General features: G+C 40.1%; 1 protein-coding gene across 1 annotated transcript in view; it reads right to left on the minus strand.

The window, feature by feature from the left end:
* Positions 1–16,280, minus strand: part of LOC140380876 (anoctamin-5-like) — a 41,010-nt gene that overhangs the window by 4,088 nt on the left and 20,642 nt on the right. Inside the window, exons 2-13 of the mRNA XM_072464827.1 lie at positions 6,636–6,691; positions 5,956–6,063; positions 4,492–4,560; positions 4,038–4,322; positions 3,642–3,761; positions 3,438–3,553; positions 3,243–3,377; positions 1,848–1,953; positions 1,656–1,716; positions 1,305–1,456; positions 553–627; positions 233–458 (exon numbers count right to left, since the gene is read on the minus strand). Of these exons, the coding sequence (XP_072320928.1) occupies positions 233–458; positions 553–627; positions 1,305–1,456; positions 1,656–1,716; positions 1,848–1,953; positions 3,243–3,377; positions 3,438–3,553; positions 3,642–3,761; positions 4,038–4,322; positions 4,492–4,560; positions 5,956–6,063; positions 6,636–6,691 (1,509 nt within the window). The remainder of the gene's footprint in view (positions 1–232; positions 459–552; positions 628–1,304; positions 1,457–1,655; positions 1,717–1,847; positions 1,954–3,242; positions 3,378–3,437; positions 3,554–3,641; positions 3,762–4,037; positions 4,323–4,491; positions 4,561–5,955; positions 6,064–6,635; positions 6,692–16,280) is intronic.

Raw genomic sequence — 16,280 nt, forward strand, 5'->3', positions numbered from 1 at the left:
ACCTTTGAACTCTTAATATTTTTATTTAAAAGTCAATGGGGAAATTTTCTTTTGGAAACTTGGCACATTTCAACTGCTGAGTTCCATTGCACTGGATATTAAAAGTACTAATTCTCATTTTTCTATCAACAGCTTTGCATCCATGAATGATCTAATATGCAAATATGTATATATATATATATATATATATATATATAATATGTTTCCTTTTTGGGTATGAGTAGGTCTTTACCCAAATCAGTGATCCACACGGCCACCCTCTCGTACATCAAGTTGAGGATCATGATGATGCCGAAGTTGATGCTGGAGGCGGTGACAGACGTGGCGAGCTGCGGAGTGATAAATCTGCCCACAAACTGAATCTTCCTCAAGGGGTCTTTGATGATACTGGCGAAGGCAGCGTACACAGCCAGACGATAGGCTATGACTGATATGATGCTCACCAATATCAGAAACATCTGTGCACACATGGAACGATGACATGTTTAAGATATAATAAGGATTATGATCACTTCAAGCACTACAGTTAAATAAGTAAAGTAAATTGTTCACCCAGAAGAGAACAGTTGTACCGGAGAAGCAGAAGCGAGGGCACTTTGTGGACATAGGAAGATATGGCTCCATTTCCTGAAAACATACACAAAAACAACAATTCTGATAACTCAGCGAACAGAATTTACACGTATAAAGACCGGGATTGTGTCGTCCCACGTCATAGAATTTGTAACTCAGACTAACGTTAAACCAGTGGAGATTTAAGATGCTAAATCAAACAAAAGTATTGGGCTATCATAGTCTACTGGTAATGTATTTACAATGCAGTGGCTTCTTTGTGTTCTATAGGTGACAGTCAGGTCAGAAATAAAATATCAAATATTAAAGTGCAAATATTGGCCCAAGAGTCTGTTCTGAACTGTGGTTCCCGTAGAGATTTAGAACAAATTAAATATTATATATGTCATACTTTAACTATTAAATATTAATAGTTAAAAGGTACAACAGTGGCAAAAGAGTGGTGTGGTGAGCAATGTCCATTGTGTTCAGTCCAAACTGTTCAAAAAACAAACAAACAAACAAACAAACAAACAAACACAATCTAGAACTGAGAAAAATGTAGCCTGGATTAACTGTTTTCTACAATCAAGAGGAAAACACATAGTAATTCTTAAGAAGAGTGAAAATGAATGGAAAAGTAACTTCCAGAACCCAGCAGGGGGCGGTCACTGGTGAGCTCCATATCGTCTGTGACCCAGCGGCTTCTATTTCTAGTATCATTTATATGAGTGAATAATGTATAAGTTTGCCTGTGTGATCTTGTTGAATCTGCGCCCAGTGCACTGGATCTCAAACTCGGGCCTGGTCTGCAGCTGCTGCTGGTCCTCCTCGAAGTCCACCAGGTCCCACTCGTACTCCAGCCGGGCCTGGCGCCGCTTCCAAAGCTCTAAAAACAGAGTCACTGCCACAGAAATTCACAGGTGAGTCCACAATGATCAAACATGGATATTAAAGATGCTTGATTATGTTATAAACCGCCACCGTTAAAATTCTTTCGAGATTTTTGATAATATAAGCTTGGAAAGACATAAACCTTGAAAACTGATTTACTTATGTCCCTAAGAATGTATTTTTAAGTTGAGACACAACATGACACTTACCCCAGATCCCCATAAATATGGCAAATAAAATGGTTCCCTCATTGTCAAACAGATGTGATTGCTGAAAGAAACAACAGAAAGTGACACACTGTCTTCAGAATGACACAATGATGGATAAAAAGGAGGTTTTGTGCAGTAGTTATTTTTGGACTACTATTTTAAAAGTTTTACAGTATGTAATGCTTGCCTTACCCAAGAAGATAAACACGTTGTGTTGAGGGTCCAGAAACGACACTTTTTGTCACAGAGCGGACACATGAGGATTTTGCCCCCAACATTAGGATCACATATTTCTTTACTGCGAAACAAAAATAATGCATATTTTGTTACTTTTTATAATAAAGGACATGAATGAGTTCACTATGATTTATCAGGAAATACCATGACTTAATCTGGTTTAAAAGACTTTATTCATGAAGTAAACCATTAACTACTGTAATGAACTAAAATGAAAATCTTGTTAGTTCATCATGATCTATAAACCTACTACAAATATGAGAAATTCAAGTGACAACTTCTCAATGGAGAAAAGCAGGTTGGTCCTCAAAATGGTGGCATCGTTAAATTCTATAAATCATATCCAATAAACTTAAAAGCATGTTTGAATCTTTGTTTAAAGAGTAACAAAGGCACCACTTTTGCTGAGGGGACTCAATAATGATGAACTAATGATAAGGTCATCACTGCTGTAAGGTTTACGGTATATTAAAGTCTGTAACTTTTACAAACACAATCCATGTGTTGTTCATCGAGGACTTTTAAAATCATGAGTGAAACATTTTTGTATTCATAGAAGGGTTATAGATCACGGCGATGATATTACATGAATTCATGTCCCCTTATTGAGTCATAAAGCAGACACTATATGTTCTTGTATTCCCATTTATTTTTCCATATCAGGATTTTTGACACGTTTGAACTCCATAACACTTTCACCGATTTCAACAAGTTTGACCTCTTTACGATCGATTTCACCGTCTTAGGGGGGCTATTGATTTTGACATTTGTACATACAGTACTTTTTTTCAGTATTTGCAAAAGTAAATTGCTAATGCTAACACTAATGCTAACGCTATTGCTAACGCTAATTAGCCTTGGCATTATCGTCTCTGTTGCTAGGTGACGGAGGTACAAGGAGGAGGGGGCGCAGCCGGGTCACAGAGGCTCTCTCTCTCTTTCTCCCTGCTCAGGTCTGCGTTCAGCACAATCTTGCAATTTGTCAGGACAAACAACAATTAGAGTCGCAAACTACGCAATCATCAACTGTGAATTACTGAGCATCGTTGGTGTGCCGCAAAACGCAGCAGAAAACATGGACGAGCGAGATGGGGGTTGCACGGGAAGGCAAGAGCCATCATCGCCGCTAGCACGGCTTTAATGTAATTTGTTGTTACAGTCCTACCAGTACTACTTACACACACGTTGTACTTTTACGCAAGAAAGCAGACACTTGCAATGGCTTCAGCCATTGCACATTATCTAGTTCTAAAATGTTACTACTCGTTAACATTTGTTAATAGATAAATGAATCTGCATACATAATAAATAAAGCCATATTATTTCCCCAGCCTCTTGTTTACCACTGACCTTGTTATGTTGTCATCATAACTGAAGAGTCCATAGACAAAACATATGACTCCCATAACAGCTGCATAAAACAGCATTTCTGTGTAAAACCCCAGCCATGCAAAGTAGATCCCGATCTTCTCTCCATAGTATTCCCTGCAAGAGCATTTGTTATTAACAATGCATTAAGTTATGTTGTGGTTAATTGTTGCTTACCTGACAAGGTTGAGGGGCTGCTCTTTGTAAAAGATGAGAAACCTGGCCCAGTTTGAGTACAAGTTGTATCGTTCACTCTCAAAAGCTGGATTCCTGCCTCTTTTCCAGTAACAACACTAAAATAAATCAAAATACAGCATATTTTTGTTGTTAGCCGAGTTGAATAGAAACTTCTATCAGGTTGAATTTAGTAGATTGACTTACATCATGAAGCGGAAAAGCTGCTGTGTAGGTGCTGTTATTTAACAGACGTTTAATCCCAGTCTTATCTTTATCTTTTCTACCCTCTTTATAATACGGACACCGAGACAAGATGTAGAACACCTTAAAGGAAAGACAGGATCAAACATTGTTAAAATTCACTTTAACATTTTGTGCATTACATTCATTCACTCTGTAAACTGGACTGGCCTGGACAAGGTGGGACGGCCACAGAATAAAGATTTTGACTCATTTCTAATCATGTAGATTTGTGAGTTTAAGTTAGTAGCACAGTGAAGAGGGTCGACCCTTTTCAATGCACACGGTCTTTAGTTGACCAATCATTTGTTACAGCCCCAATGCATATACATTGTGTTGTTTAAAAAAAAAACCTCTTACAATTCTGTTTCTTGTTGATGGTGGAAAGAAAGTTTCTTTGTCTTGCATGAGAAAGAAGTCTGCCTTGTCTTTGTTAAAGGGGTAGGTGAAGTATTCGGGGGCTGGGTTCATGATGTTCTCTGGAAGTCGGAAATGTTGAGACAGCCAGTGAAAGGCAGCGTCTCGTCTGTGAGGGATGTCACTCTCTTTGAAGGGAACCCTGATTTTTAAGATTTCTGCATACTTTGCCAGCACTTCCCAAGGAGCGTGAACCTTTAAGAAGTAAGTTGTTTGATCCTTTGCCTCCTGGAAAAAAGAAGAGCAAAGAAATATTGAACTTTAATGGAAATATTTGTAGGGCAGAGTTCTTTGTTAATGGAAGCATTAGTCAGCACATCCCTTTAAGATGGCACATGGCACATGTTGTGATTGCATATAAAATCCACTAGATGGAGAAAGAGGTTGACTTTCTTACAGACTTGTCTTCCGTTTCCAGCTCAAGACCTATTTTCTCAAGGTTGGCTTCAAACTCGCTCCTCTTTTCCTGGGGAAAATACACACACCATGATTACATTACATTAGTGACAAAAACATACTCAAAGTATTCCATCTGACGAAAGCCTGTTCATGACAGGATGTTTTAAGCAGACGTAACGTTTTAGCTCATACAAATATATTTCAAGAACAAAAGAGTAAAAGTTCCAGAGAAAGAATGAAGTGAATATATAAAGTAATGGCGCAGTACTAAAAATGAAGTAGGAGTGGCAGTGGACACAGTGGCATTACATCTAAATTTAGAAATACCCAAATATGGCATTCATCCACAATAATAAAGCCGTTCATGGGACTTCATGGGACCACTAGGTACATAAATATAATCACTAAACCCGGACTATTAATAAAAACTATTATTGGACAAAGTTAGGTTGAAAAGTGAATGTAAAGAGCCCTTGACAACAAAGCAGTAGGTGTTTTCCTTATCCCTAAAAAGTGGACTATTCACACACAATGACACAATATAATTAACTAATTTTATTTTTCCTGGAATAATTTCATTTGCAACTCTATTTACATATAGCCCATTTAAATATGTCACCTTGTATTAACAAAGTACCGACCTTTGTAGCACATCAGAGAAAGAGGCTGCGCAGCAAGTGGCTTTTGTGCATGTTAGATTATGAAATTATGAATTGGAAAATAAAGACATTTGGGGCAAACATAATATTTCAGACAAAATTGCATAAAATTGCATCCTTTTCCTGTCTGAGATCTAATTGTGTTCTCAGACCCACAGAGCACACATAATGATCACTGACGGATCAGATGAGTAGCACTTATTGTATCATTATATCATTATATCTTTAGTTTTGTCAAGAGAACATTTTATCCTAGGTTTGAGTGTGTCTGGGAAGGGCCAAAATTGTAGTACAACACAACTCTCAATCTAAAACTGTTCAGGAAAGGCCCAACTTATTCCTATAACACTAACGCAACTAAATCTTAGATCAAACCAGGTCCATGTCACGAGGACTAAACTGTGCTCAAACCCGGACTAAACCAGGGACAATCTGGCAACAGTGACACATGTAATAAAGACCTGCACAATAAGTTAAAATAAAGATAGATACTCAGATTTGAACTGTGTTAAATATTGTTTACTTGATTGATAACGGAATATACCAAGATAATCAACCAAAATAAGGCAACCCATAACCATTTAGTGAACTGACTGAAGAGAAAATACTGCTGTTACTATGAAAAAGAATCAGTTTCAGCTCTTTGTGTTTGTGGAAAAACAGTTTCAGCTCATTTCCTCTTTTCTCATAGTTCATTCGTGTTGTGGATTCATGTTGTGTAATAATGACCAGTGCTGCATACGGTGCGTCACGCAGACAAAGGCTGACTATGTACATATTATTTTTTATTTTCTTTAACCGACCTGTTTCTTCTCTCCATCTTTGTCGTCCACGTAAGACAACACAAAGTCGATTCTTCTCACCCCGTCCCTGAAGAACACTGTGTCTTTGTTTTGTCGTAGATTTTCTGTCTGCGGACAAAAAAATGATACATATTTGATCAGGTGTGTGGGAAGTGAAACCAAAGCACAGCCAAAGAAACGGAAATTGACATAACCAAAACAGCCTGCAAATTATAAAGACATTCGAGGACATTATGTACTTAACTAGGACTCTCTCACACCACAGATTCTTTAACCTTTATATATTTCACTATTAACCTTGCTGCTGTAGAAGGTAAAGAAGTATTTTGTGGTGGTTTAGTGAACTCCACCCACTTTGTTTATCAGACTGCACCATTCAAACTACCACATGTCTGCACTGGGCTAAGTGAGAGGATAATGGCAGAGTTGTGGTGCAACTGAGAGTGTGTTGGGCCCTCTCTGCATCCTCTGACACAATAACTGTAATAGACAGTTCTGTGTTGCATGCATTAATCTACAGTTATGTACTTTTGCTTTCCCTGTGTTGTTTGCGGAGACGGACGGCACAGCATATAAAATGGTGAGTGAACTAAAAGTCAGAGCGTTACTCCTACAAAGGCTTTAAACAAAACAAAGCCCACCATTATTCACCTTTTGGTCAGTTATTCTGAAACACTCACCTCTCCAGGCAGCGTCTGGTCAGACATCGAACTGAGGCCAGTCCCATTGTTTTCATCTGCAAAAGAAATAAACACAAGAAAATATGTTGATAATTCAATAACTTGAAGTATGTAATCTAGTTCAACCAATACAGGAAATAGGAAACACAGATGAAACGAGGGGCAAAAAGGAGGGAAATAAAAGCTGTTTTAGGTAAGCCAATGCATCTCAAACACAATCATACTCATATATTACACCGTTTTATATCATACGTCATTGTCAAAAACGCTCATTTTTCTAAATTGTACCAAACAGACTAAACTAAAACGAAACTTCCTTCTACATTGGCTCCCTTCTTCCATCCTTCTGTATCAAGATGTCATGTCCAACTCCAATCCATGCTGTTCAAATAGAAATCACTGTAATACTTGATGTAATTCCTGCTTTTTCTGAGTCATAAAGCCGCTTTTCATATCCCATGGCATGTTTTGAAGTCTGTGAATTGTCCAGATAACTATTATTCGATTACTAAATTAGTTGAAAATAATCTCAATAATTGCTCAGTTGCGATTTATTGAGGAATTTGTTTCAGTCCTAAAGCTGATATTATAATTCAGTATCCTCTCAAAATGCAATCTTGTCATACGCCAACCTCTAGTCATTCTACTTGCTCTTGCAGACAGACAGGAAACATGAATGTGAGAACACTTTACCAGATGAGCCCCCATGGTTTACAGTGATGTTTAATATAGTCAAAAAGTCTTCAGTTTGTTTAGATCTATATTAGATTAAACAAAGAACCACATTGTGTTGTAAGTGTGGGAAAGAGACCATTTGGAGGCTCAATGTTTTGGCACTGAACACATGAGCCAATGATGTGAATGTTAACTAAGTGGATGGTCTCATGTTCAGCGTGGGTAAAAGAAAGCAGGAAAAAAAGAAATTGTGAGTATTCCCCCCCACAAAGTATAAACAGAAATTATTATTATATAAGATAATATAATAATTAAAAATATAAGATAATATACATATAAAAAAATGTATGTTGATCAGAGAGAACATGCCCCCCAATGTACAATTGCTGTTTTTCCTGCCTGCTCATGAGTTAAAAACATGTGCAGTCTTGAGAAGTTCAGAGCAGAGCCACCTTTGCATACAGCTAAAGTTCAGTAAGGCCTAAAGGCAGAGTATGCGTGGCATGCGCTGTAATAATCAGGTTTGCAAAGACGCTGTCCCTTTAGGAGCAATTGCCAAAAAGCAGTGCTGTTATGACCACATGCTTTTTTAAACCAAATCCAACTTGGGGCCAGTAAACCCCATCAGCAGATCTCTGTATTAGTAACTGGATCTGAGGGAGAGAAAACATTCCTTTCTTTCCCAGCATGGCGAGCTCTGCCAAAGGGAATGTGCACCGCTAGGCTGCTCTTTTATTCGTGAATGGTGGGAGAGTGGCACTTCCGGTGGGGGAGGCTGCGACCTGCTGCAGACAGGAGTGGAGGAGGAAAAGAGGTGGAGCTTAGAGCTGGAGTCGGGTCTTAAAGAAAGAGGCTCAAATAAACACAAAATACAATCAAAACCAATCAGGGCTGTAAGATTAGTAACATATACAATCATGAGAATAATAATGAATGAGGTTTCTTTGCCAATATCTGTTACATTTATCACGGAAGTTAGAAAATCTATTTACTATTATACTATTAATTATTCTGGATCTCCATTAGTTATTATTCCATAGACATTTTTTCATTTTAAATCACGTTACAATTTCTCACTTTTGTTGGTGATCCCTTCAAAATCTTTCAATTCACACATACAAATCCAAGAACTTCAAAAGGCCATTACCTATTTTAATTGAATAATATCTAACTTTTAATGACAACTTATGAAGTATAGCTTGTTTTATTTTATTTTTAAATGTCCTATTTTCTTATTTGTATTAAATATGATACACAAATGGTTCAAATCAAGTTTTTTTTAGCGCTACTCTATCATTTCGTGACCATAGTGAGAGGATCGTCATAGCTACAGTAAGTCCTCCTTCTATTTACACAGCAAATTACAAAGTACAGTCGAGCGCTGTCTTAACCAATCGGTGTGGAGCTCTGGAGTATCCGGGCTGTGCTTGAACAGTCACTAGAGAGGAATTTGAAAGTGCTGTATCAGAGCGGGGGAATCTCGGGGGAGATATCTCTGAGTAATATTTCCATTGGGATCGTGGGAAGAGCCCGTCGTTGCGAGGCTGCTGTGCACGTTGCCCTTCTGCAGTTCTCCCTGGTTCTGTTTTAACTTGCTGAGTGTGTAAACAGTTGGTTATCACAGCAAGGGTTGAGCAAACAACAGCAAAAGGCCTGCAATCAGTGGTGCTCCAAAAGAAAGAGGAAAAATAGAGATCTGGGGAAATGCGTTAATTATAGAATGGTATAAAAATGCTTCTATTGTGCCCTATACAGCAAGAATGTTCACGATGTTCTCTCTCAAATTACGCTACAGGATAAATACTCTTTGACCTGATATAGGCCTTCATTATTTCGACCTGATTTTTTTTTCTTTTGTTCTTCTTGTGTGGCAATTTTGTTTCCGTTTTTATCATCCTTTTAGTTCTGGCCCCTTAAAAAGCTGTTTCTTAGATACTCTGAGTGACAGCATGAAAATCATAAGATCGTGTATTTTACTGCAAATTAATTCTGCTCATTTAACTGTAAGAGCACATGTTTTACGGTCACTAACCAATAGTTACTGCTTTAGTGTCAAGCATTTATTGAACACCTAAGGCCAGTGTCCTCACTGACTTGATACTTACTCATATTTGTTTTTAGTCAAGGCCTCTGGGACAGCGCAGAATTGTTGCTTCACTGCTGTAAATACTGCATTTCAAGGAGAAGACGGACTCGCGTTACTTCTCGTCACTGTGGATCACTTTTACCACTGTGGGTCCACGACCGTCTCACGCAGACTGCTTTCTTGGTATCAAAGTGTTACATTACCGCCAGACTTTATTCTTTAGACTTTATTCTATAGACTTTATACTCTTTTCTTTAGACTTCATTCTTCAGATTCCGACCGGCTTTATTCCAGTCTTCTTCATTTTCCTCTCCTTCTTTGATGTTCGGTGCTTCCGCCGTACAGCTCTATTCTTTAGGCTTCATTCTTTAGGCTTTGATACTTCCATTGTTGTCGTTGCTTGGCAGCCGTGCATCTACTGGATTGGGCGAGGACCAGCAACGACCCTACCTCCATTTCTTCACTCTGATCACTCTGATTCCCCAAAAGTAGACTTCCATCACTCTGACTCCCATTTAGCGCCTTTAGCCTGTTTTCAATTTCTGCCCATTCAAGCTCTTTTGTTCCAAGGAATCTTCCTGCTGCTTTAGCAATGATCCTGATCCTGATCCTTTCAGTTCTGCTTTGAGTTCGAGCAGCACAGTTTATAACATCCACCATAAAGAGTACAAAATCCTCTCTCTCCGCAAGCAAGGTGTTCTCATTGAGTGTCTGCGTCATAAAGCAGACACTATATGTTCTTGTTAGGCCCGAGCGCCACAAGCTGGCGAGAGGCCTATTAATCTCGTAAGGCCGTGCGAAGCACGGCTGCGAAAGTGCACACGTAGTGCGCACGAAATCGAGCGCGAAGCGCTCGCCCACTTCCAAGCACTCACTAACGCACTCCTTCACTCATGCACGCCCCGTGCATACTAATTAGTAGTAGGAAAATGGAACATTACCGTTGTAAACGGGCGAAGCCCGTGCAAAAGTGCGCACTAAACGAGCACTTTACATTGAGATTATATTTATATGGGGATGACGACCGCGAAGCGGTCGTCATCCCCACTCATTTGCGCTAAGTAGCTCACGAATACGTTCCCCATCTCTTGCATGTTCCGTGCATATAAGCATGTAATGCAAAAATTGAACATTATTACTGTATAGAGGGCCAAAAACACAAAGTGGGCGGAGCCCACTCAAAATTAACGAAAGTACCCGTCAGTGACCAGGGACCCACACCATGAGGTAGGAAAGCGCGAGCTCTTTCCGAAAATGTATAGTTTATGATATTTGAAAAATGGGAAACATTGTTTTCGCATCGGAATATTATTAGGCCCGAGCCCCAGCAGGGCGGAGGGCCTATTGCTCCCGCAACGCTGCCGAAGGCAGCGTTGCAACTGTCTTCACTAATTAGCCCATTCACTAATTAGCCCATTCACTAATTGTTGACAACAGCAGCGCGAAGCGCTGCATTCCTCCAAAAACCCTCCTGGCATCGTCCCGTATGCGAGAATCCATGCCGCAGGCATGGGCCATGCTTGTATCTGCTCAAATCAATGGAAGTCTATGGGGAGTGGGCGGGGCATCCCGACGGAATAGGGAGTGACGAGCGCGTAAGCGCTCGTAATGATAATTCCACCCCATGGCGGCATCGGGAAGGCTTAGAGCTTTCAAACGATGTATCATTTGTTGTTATAGTAAAAACGGCTATATTGTTTTTGCTAAAAATATTATTATTATTTTTCTTGTTCTTCTTCAGCGCTTTGATCTCTAATTTGACCCCCTGAACATGCTCAAAAACTCACCAAACTTTGCCCAAAATTCAGAATCGGTGAAAAATTTTATTTTTTCTGGGCCATTTTTTTTTTCGTTAAAAAATGGCGCGACAGCGCCACCGACAAAAGTCAAAATACATTGCGCCTATGGGAGACGCCCCGAGGTCAACTTTGGCGTAAAGCTACGAAATTCGGGACACGCATTCCTCTCGTGAGGATAAACAAAAAAAAAACATTGTGGCCACGCCCCCAAACTTACCCTATGGCCGCCATCTTCCTTTGAAAATGAAAACAAGCTGAGTTAGCCATTTTGTTTACGTCAAACTTTGACGAACTCCTCCTAGGGCGTTTTGCCCACCGACTTCAAAATCGGCGTACGTCCTCTGGACAAGTGGGGCATCTAAAGTTATTCAATTTTTTGAGATACCTTTTACGGTCTGTGTGCGGCGCAGCCGCAAAGTTGGACAACTTATTTTGGAATATTGCAGGTCTAAAAATTGCTCCCATTTGATCAAAACCAGTCCGATTAGGACCAAATTTGAATCAGTTGTTAAACTTTCTAGTTTGGACCAGTTTAGGCTGACAAAATTGAAATGGCAGTGATAGCGCCCCCTACAGAGTGACCTTTAAATTAACATTGAAGGTCAAAAATTAGTTTTACCAAAATTGTCTAAACTTTACCCAAAATTCTATTTTGCCGTCCCGATCACAAAAGCCAATCACAAAAATGCCTAAATTTTTACGGCGTAGTCGTAGCGATGACAGAAACCTCCCATGTTATCCCTATGGGAAAACCACAAAATCTCTCAAATTACCACATTTTTATGTTTTACACTTCAACGAACTCCTCCTAGTGCGTTTTGCCCACCAACCTCAAAATCGGTGTACGTCCTCTAGACAAGTGGTGCATCTAAAGTTATCCAAATTTTAAGGATAACTTTTACGGTCTTTGTGCGACGGAGCCGCAAACGTTTCCCAGAATTCTGACTATTTGGCCTTCAGAGTGGCCTATAAACAATAGAGTTTTTCCAAATGACATGATATTTTGAACAAAATTCTAATTTGCCATCCTGATCATAAAAGTATGAGAGCCAAAGTCATATTTTGTACGGCGTAACCGTAGCGTTGACAGAAACATCCCATGTTATCCTTATGGGAAAATCGTAGAATCGCTCAAATCACCACATTTTTACGCTTCACACTTTAATGAACTCCTCCTAGGGCGATTGTCCGATCAAGTTCATATTTGGAGAATATCATCTACACAAGCGGGGCATCAAAACTTACCCATATTTTGATTCTAAGTGCTACGGTCTCTGTGTGGCGGACCCGCAAATATATGTCAGAAATGGGAAAACAGCGAAATCTCTAAAATCACCACATTTTTACGCTTCACACTTTAACGAACTCCTCCTAGGGCGATTGCCCGATCAAGCTCATATTTGGGGAAAATCATCTACACAAACGGGGCATCAAAAGTTATCCATATTTTGATTTTAAGTGGTACGGTCTCTGTGCCGTGGAGCTGCAAATATACTGTCACAAATGGGAAAAACGCCAAATCCTTGAAATGTTCACATTTACGCTTCACACTTTAACAAACTCCTCCGTGGGCAATAGCTCGATCAAGCTTTACTTTGGGGAAAATCATCTACACAAGCGGGGCATCAAAAGGTATCCATATTTTTATTCCAAGTGCTACGGTCTCTGTGCGGCGGCGCAGCAAATTTGACTGACACTTGTGTTCATTTGCACTGGATTGGCCATGTCCAATGTGTCGCCGTCTGTCAAGTTCTTTTTTTATTCAAGACACAATAAGGGCGCCATCTTTATCAAGTCAAAAGCGCAGAGTCGGAAGGCCGGCGGCCCGCGAGGGCCGTTGGATGCCGCTTGCGGCTTTAATTTTTCTTGTTCTTCTTCAGCGCTTTGAACTCTAATTTGACCCCCTGAACATGCTCAAAAACTCACCAAACTTTGCCCAAAATTCAAAATCGGCGAAAAATTTTGTTTTTTCTGGGCCATTTTTTTTTTCGTTAAAAAATGGCGCGACAGCGCCACCGACAAAAGTCAAAATACATTGCGCCTATGGGAGACGCCCCGAGGTCAACTTTGTCGTAAAGCTACGAAATTCGGGACACGCATTCCTCTCGTGAGGACAAAAAAAAAAATCATTGTGGCCACGCCCCCAGACTTACCCTATGGCTGCCATCTTCCTTTGAAAATGAAAACACGCTGTGTTAGCCATTTTGTTCACGTCAAACTTTGACGAACTCCTCCTAGGGCGTTTTGCCCACCGACTTCAAAATCGGCGTACGTCCTCTGGACAAGTGGGGCATCTAAAGTTATTCAATTTTTTGAGATACCTTTTACGGTCTGTGTGCGGCGCAGCCGCAAAGTTGGACAACTTATTTTGGAATATTGCAGATCTAAAAATTGCTCCCATTTGATCAAAAAGAGTCCGATTAGGACCAAATTTGAATCAGTTCTTAAACTTTCTAGTTTGGACCAGTTTATGATGACAAAATTGAAATGGGCGCGATAGCGCCCCCTACAGAGTGACCTTTAAATTAACATTGAAGGTCAAAAATTAGTTTTACCAAAATTGTCTAAACTTTACCCAAAATTCTATTTTGCCGTCCCGATCACAAAAGCCAATCACAAAAATGCCTAAATTTTTACGGCGTAGTCGTAGCGATGACAGAAACCTCCCATGTTATCCCTATGGGAAAACCGCAAAATCTCTCAAATTACCACATTTTTATGTTTTACACTTCAACGAACTCCTCCTAGTGCGTTTTGCCCACCAACCTCAAAATCGGTGTACGTCCTCTAGACAAGTGGTGCATCTAAAGTTATCCAAATTTTAAGGATAACTTTTACGGTCTCTGTGCGACGGAGCCGCAAACGTTTCCCAGAATTCTGACTATTTGGCCTTCAGAGTGGCCTATAAACAATAGAGTTTTTCCAAATGACATGACATTTTGCACTAAATTCTAATTTGCCATCCTGATCATACAAGTATGAGAGCCAAAGTCATATTTTGTACGGCGTAACCGTAGCGTTGACAGAAACATCCCATGTTATCCTTATGGGAAAATCGTAGAATCGCTCAAATCACCACATTTTTACACTTCACACTTTAACAAACTCCTCCTAGGGCGATTGTCCGATCAAGCTCATATTTGGGGAAAATCATCTACACAAGCGGGGCATCAAAACTTATCCATATTTTGATTCTAAGTGCTACGGTCTCTGTGTGGCGGACCCGCAAATATATGTCAGAAATGGGAAAACAGCGAAATCTCCAAAATGACCACATTTTCACGCTTCACACTTTCACCAACTCCTCCTAGGCCGATTGCCCGATCAAGCTCATATTTGGGGAAATCATCTACACAAATGGGGCATCAAAAGTTATCCATATTTTGATTTTAAGTGCTACGGTCTCTGTGCCGTGGAGCTGCAAATATACTGTCACAAATGGGAAAAACGCCAAATCCTTGAAATGTTCACATTTATGCTTCACACTTTAACAAACTCCTCTGTGGGCAATAGCTCGATCAAGCTCATATTTGGGAAAAATAATCTACACAAGCGGAGTATCAAAAGTTATCCATATTTTTATTCCAAGTGTCACGGTCTCTGTGCGCTGGAGCTGCACATTTGACCGACATTTGTGTTAATTTGCACTGGTTAAGCACAGCATTGTACATGTCCAATGTGTCGCTGTCTTAGTTCTTAGACAATTGCGTTAGCGCCATCTCTGTAAAATGCAGAGAGCAGAGTCGGAAGGCCGGCGGCCCGCGAGGGCCGTTGGATGCCGCTTGCGGCTTTAATTTTTCTTGTTCTTCTGCTTTTTGATCTCTAATTTGACCCCCTGAACATGCTCAAAAACTCACCAAACCTTGCCCAAAATTCAGAATCGGCGAAAAATTTGATTTTTTCTGGGCCATTTTTTTTTTCGTAAAAAAATGGCGCGACAGCGCCACCGACAAAAGTCAAAATACATTGCGCCTATGGGAGACGCCCCGAGGTCAACTTTGGCGTAAAGCTACGAAATTCGGGACACGCATTCCTCTCGTGAGGACGAACAAAAAAAATCATTGTGGCCACGCCCCCAGACTTACCCTATGGCCGCCATCTTCCTTTGAAAATGAAAATACGCTGTGTTAGTCATTTTGTTCACGTCAAACTTTGACGAACTCCTCCTAGGGCGTTTTGCCCACCGACTTCAAAATCGGCGTACGTCCTCTGGACAAGTGGGGCATCTAAAGTTATTCAATTTTTTGAGATACCTTTAACGGTCTGTGTGCGGCGCAGCCGCAAAGTTGGACAACTTATTTTGGAATATTGCAGATCTAAAAATTGCTCCCATTTGATCAAAACCAGTCCGATTAGGACCAAATTTGAATCAGTTGTTAAACTTTCTAGTTTGGACCAGTTTAGGCTGACAAAATTGAAATGGCCGCGATAGCGCCCCCTACAGAGTGACCTTTAAATTAACATTGAAGGTCAAAAATTAGTTTTACCAAAATTGTCTAAACTTTACCCAAAATTCTATTTTGCCGTCCCGATCACAAAAGCCAATCACAAAAATGCCTAAATTTTTACGGCGTAGTCGTAGCGATGACAGAAACCTCCCATGTTATCCCTATGGGAAAACCGCAAAATCTCTCAAATTACCACATTTTTATGTTTTACACTTCAACGAACTCCTCCTAGTGCGTTTTGCCCACCAACCTCAAAATCGGTGTACGTCCTCTAGACAAGTGGTGCATCTAAAGTTATCCAAATTTTAAGGATAACTTTTACGGTCTCTGTGCGACGGAGCCGCAAACGTTTCCCAGAATTCTGACTATTTGGCCTTCAGAGTGGCCTATAAACAATAGAGTTTTTCCAAATGACATGACATTTTGCACTAAATTCTAATTTGCCATCCTGATCATACAAGTATGAGAGCCAAAGTCATATTTTGTACGGCGTAACCGTAGCGTTGACAGAAACATCCCATGTTATCCTTATGGGAAAATCGTAGAATCGCTCAAATCACCACATTTTTACACTTCACACTTTAACAAACTCCTCCTAGGGCGATTGTCCGATCAAGCTCATATTTGGGGAAAATCA

The sequence above is a fragment of the Eucyclogobius newberryi genome, unplaced genomic scaffold (genome assembly GCF_026437365.1).
Source record: "Eucyclogobius newberryi isolate DKJ021-1_F unplaced genomic scaffold, fEucNew1.0.hap1 SCAF_5, whole genome shotgun sequence".
NCBI lineage: Eukaryota > Metazoa > Chordata > Actinopteri > Gobiiformes > Gobiidae > Eucyclogobius > Eucyclogobius newberryi.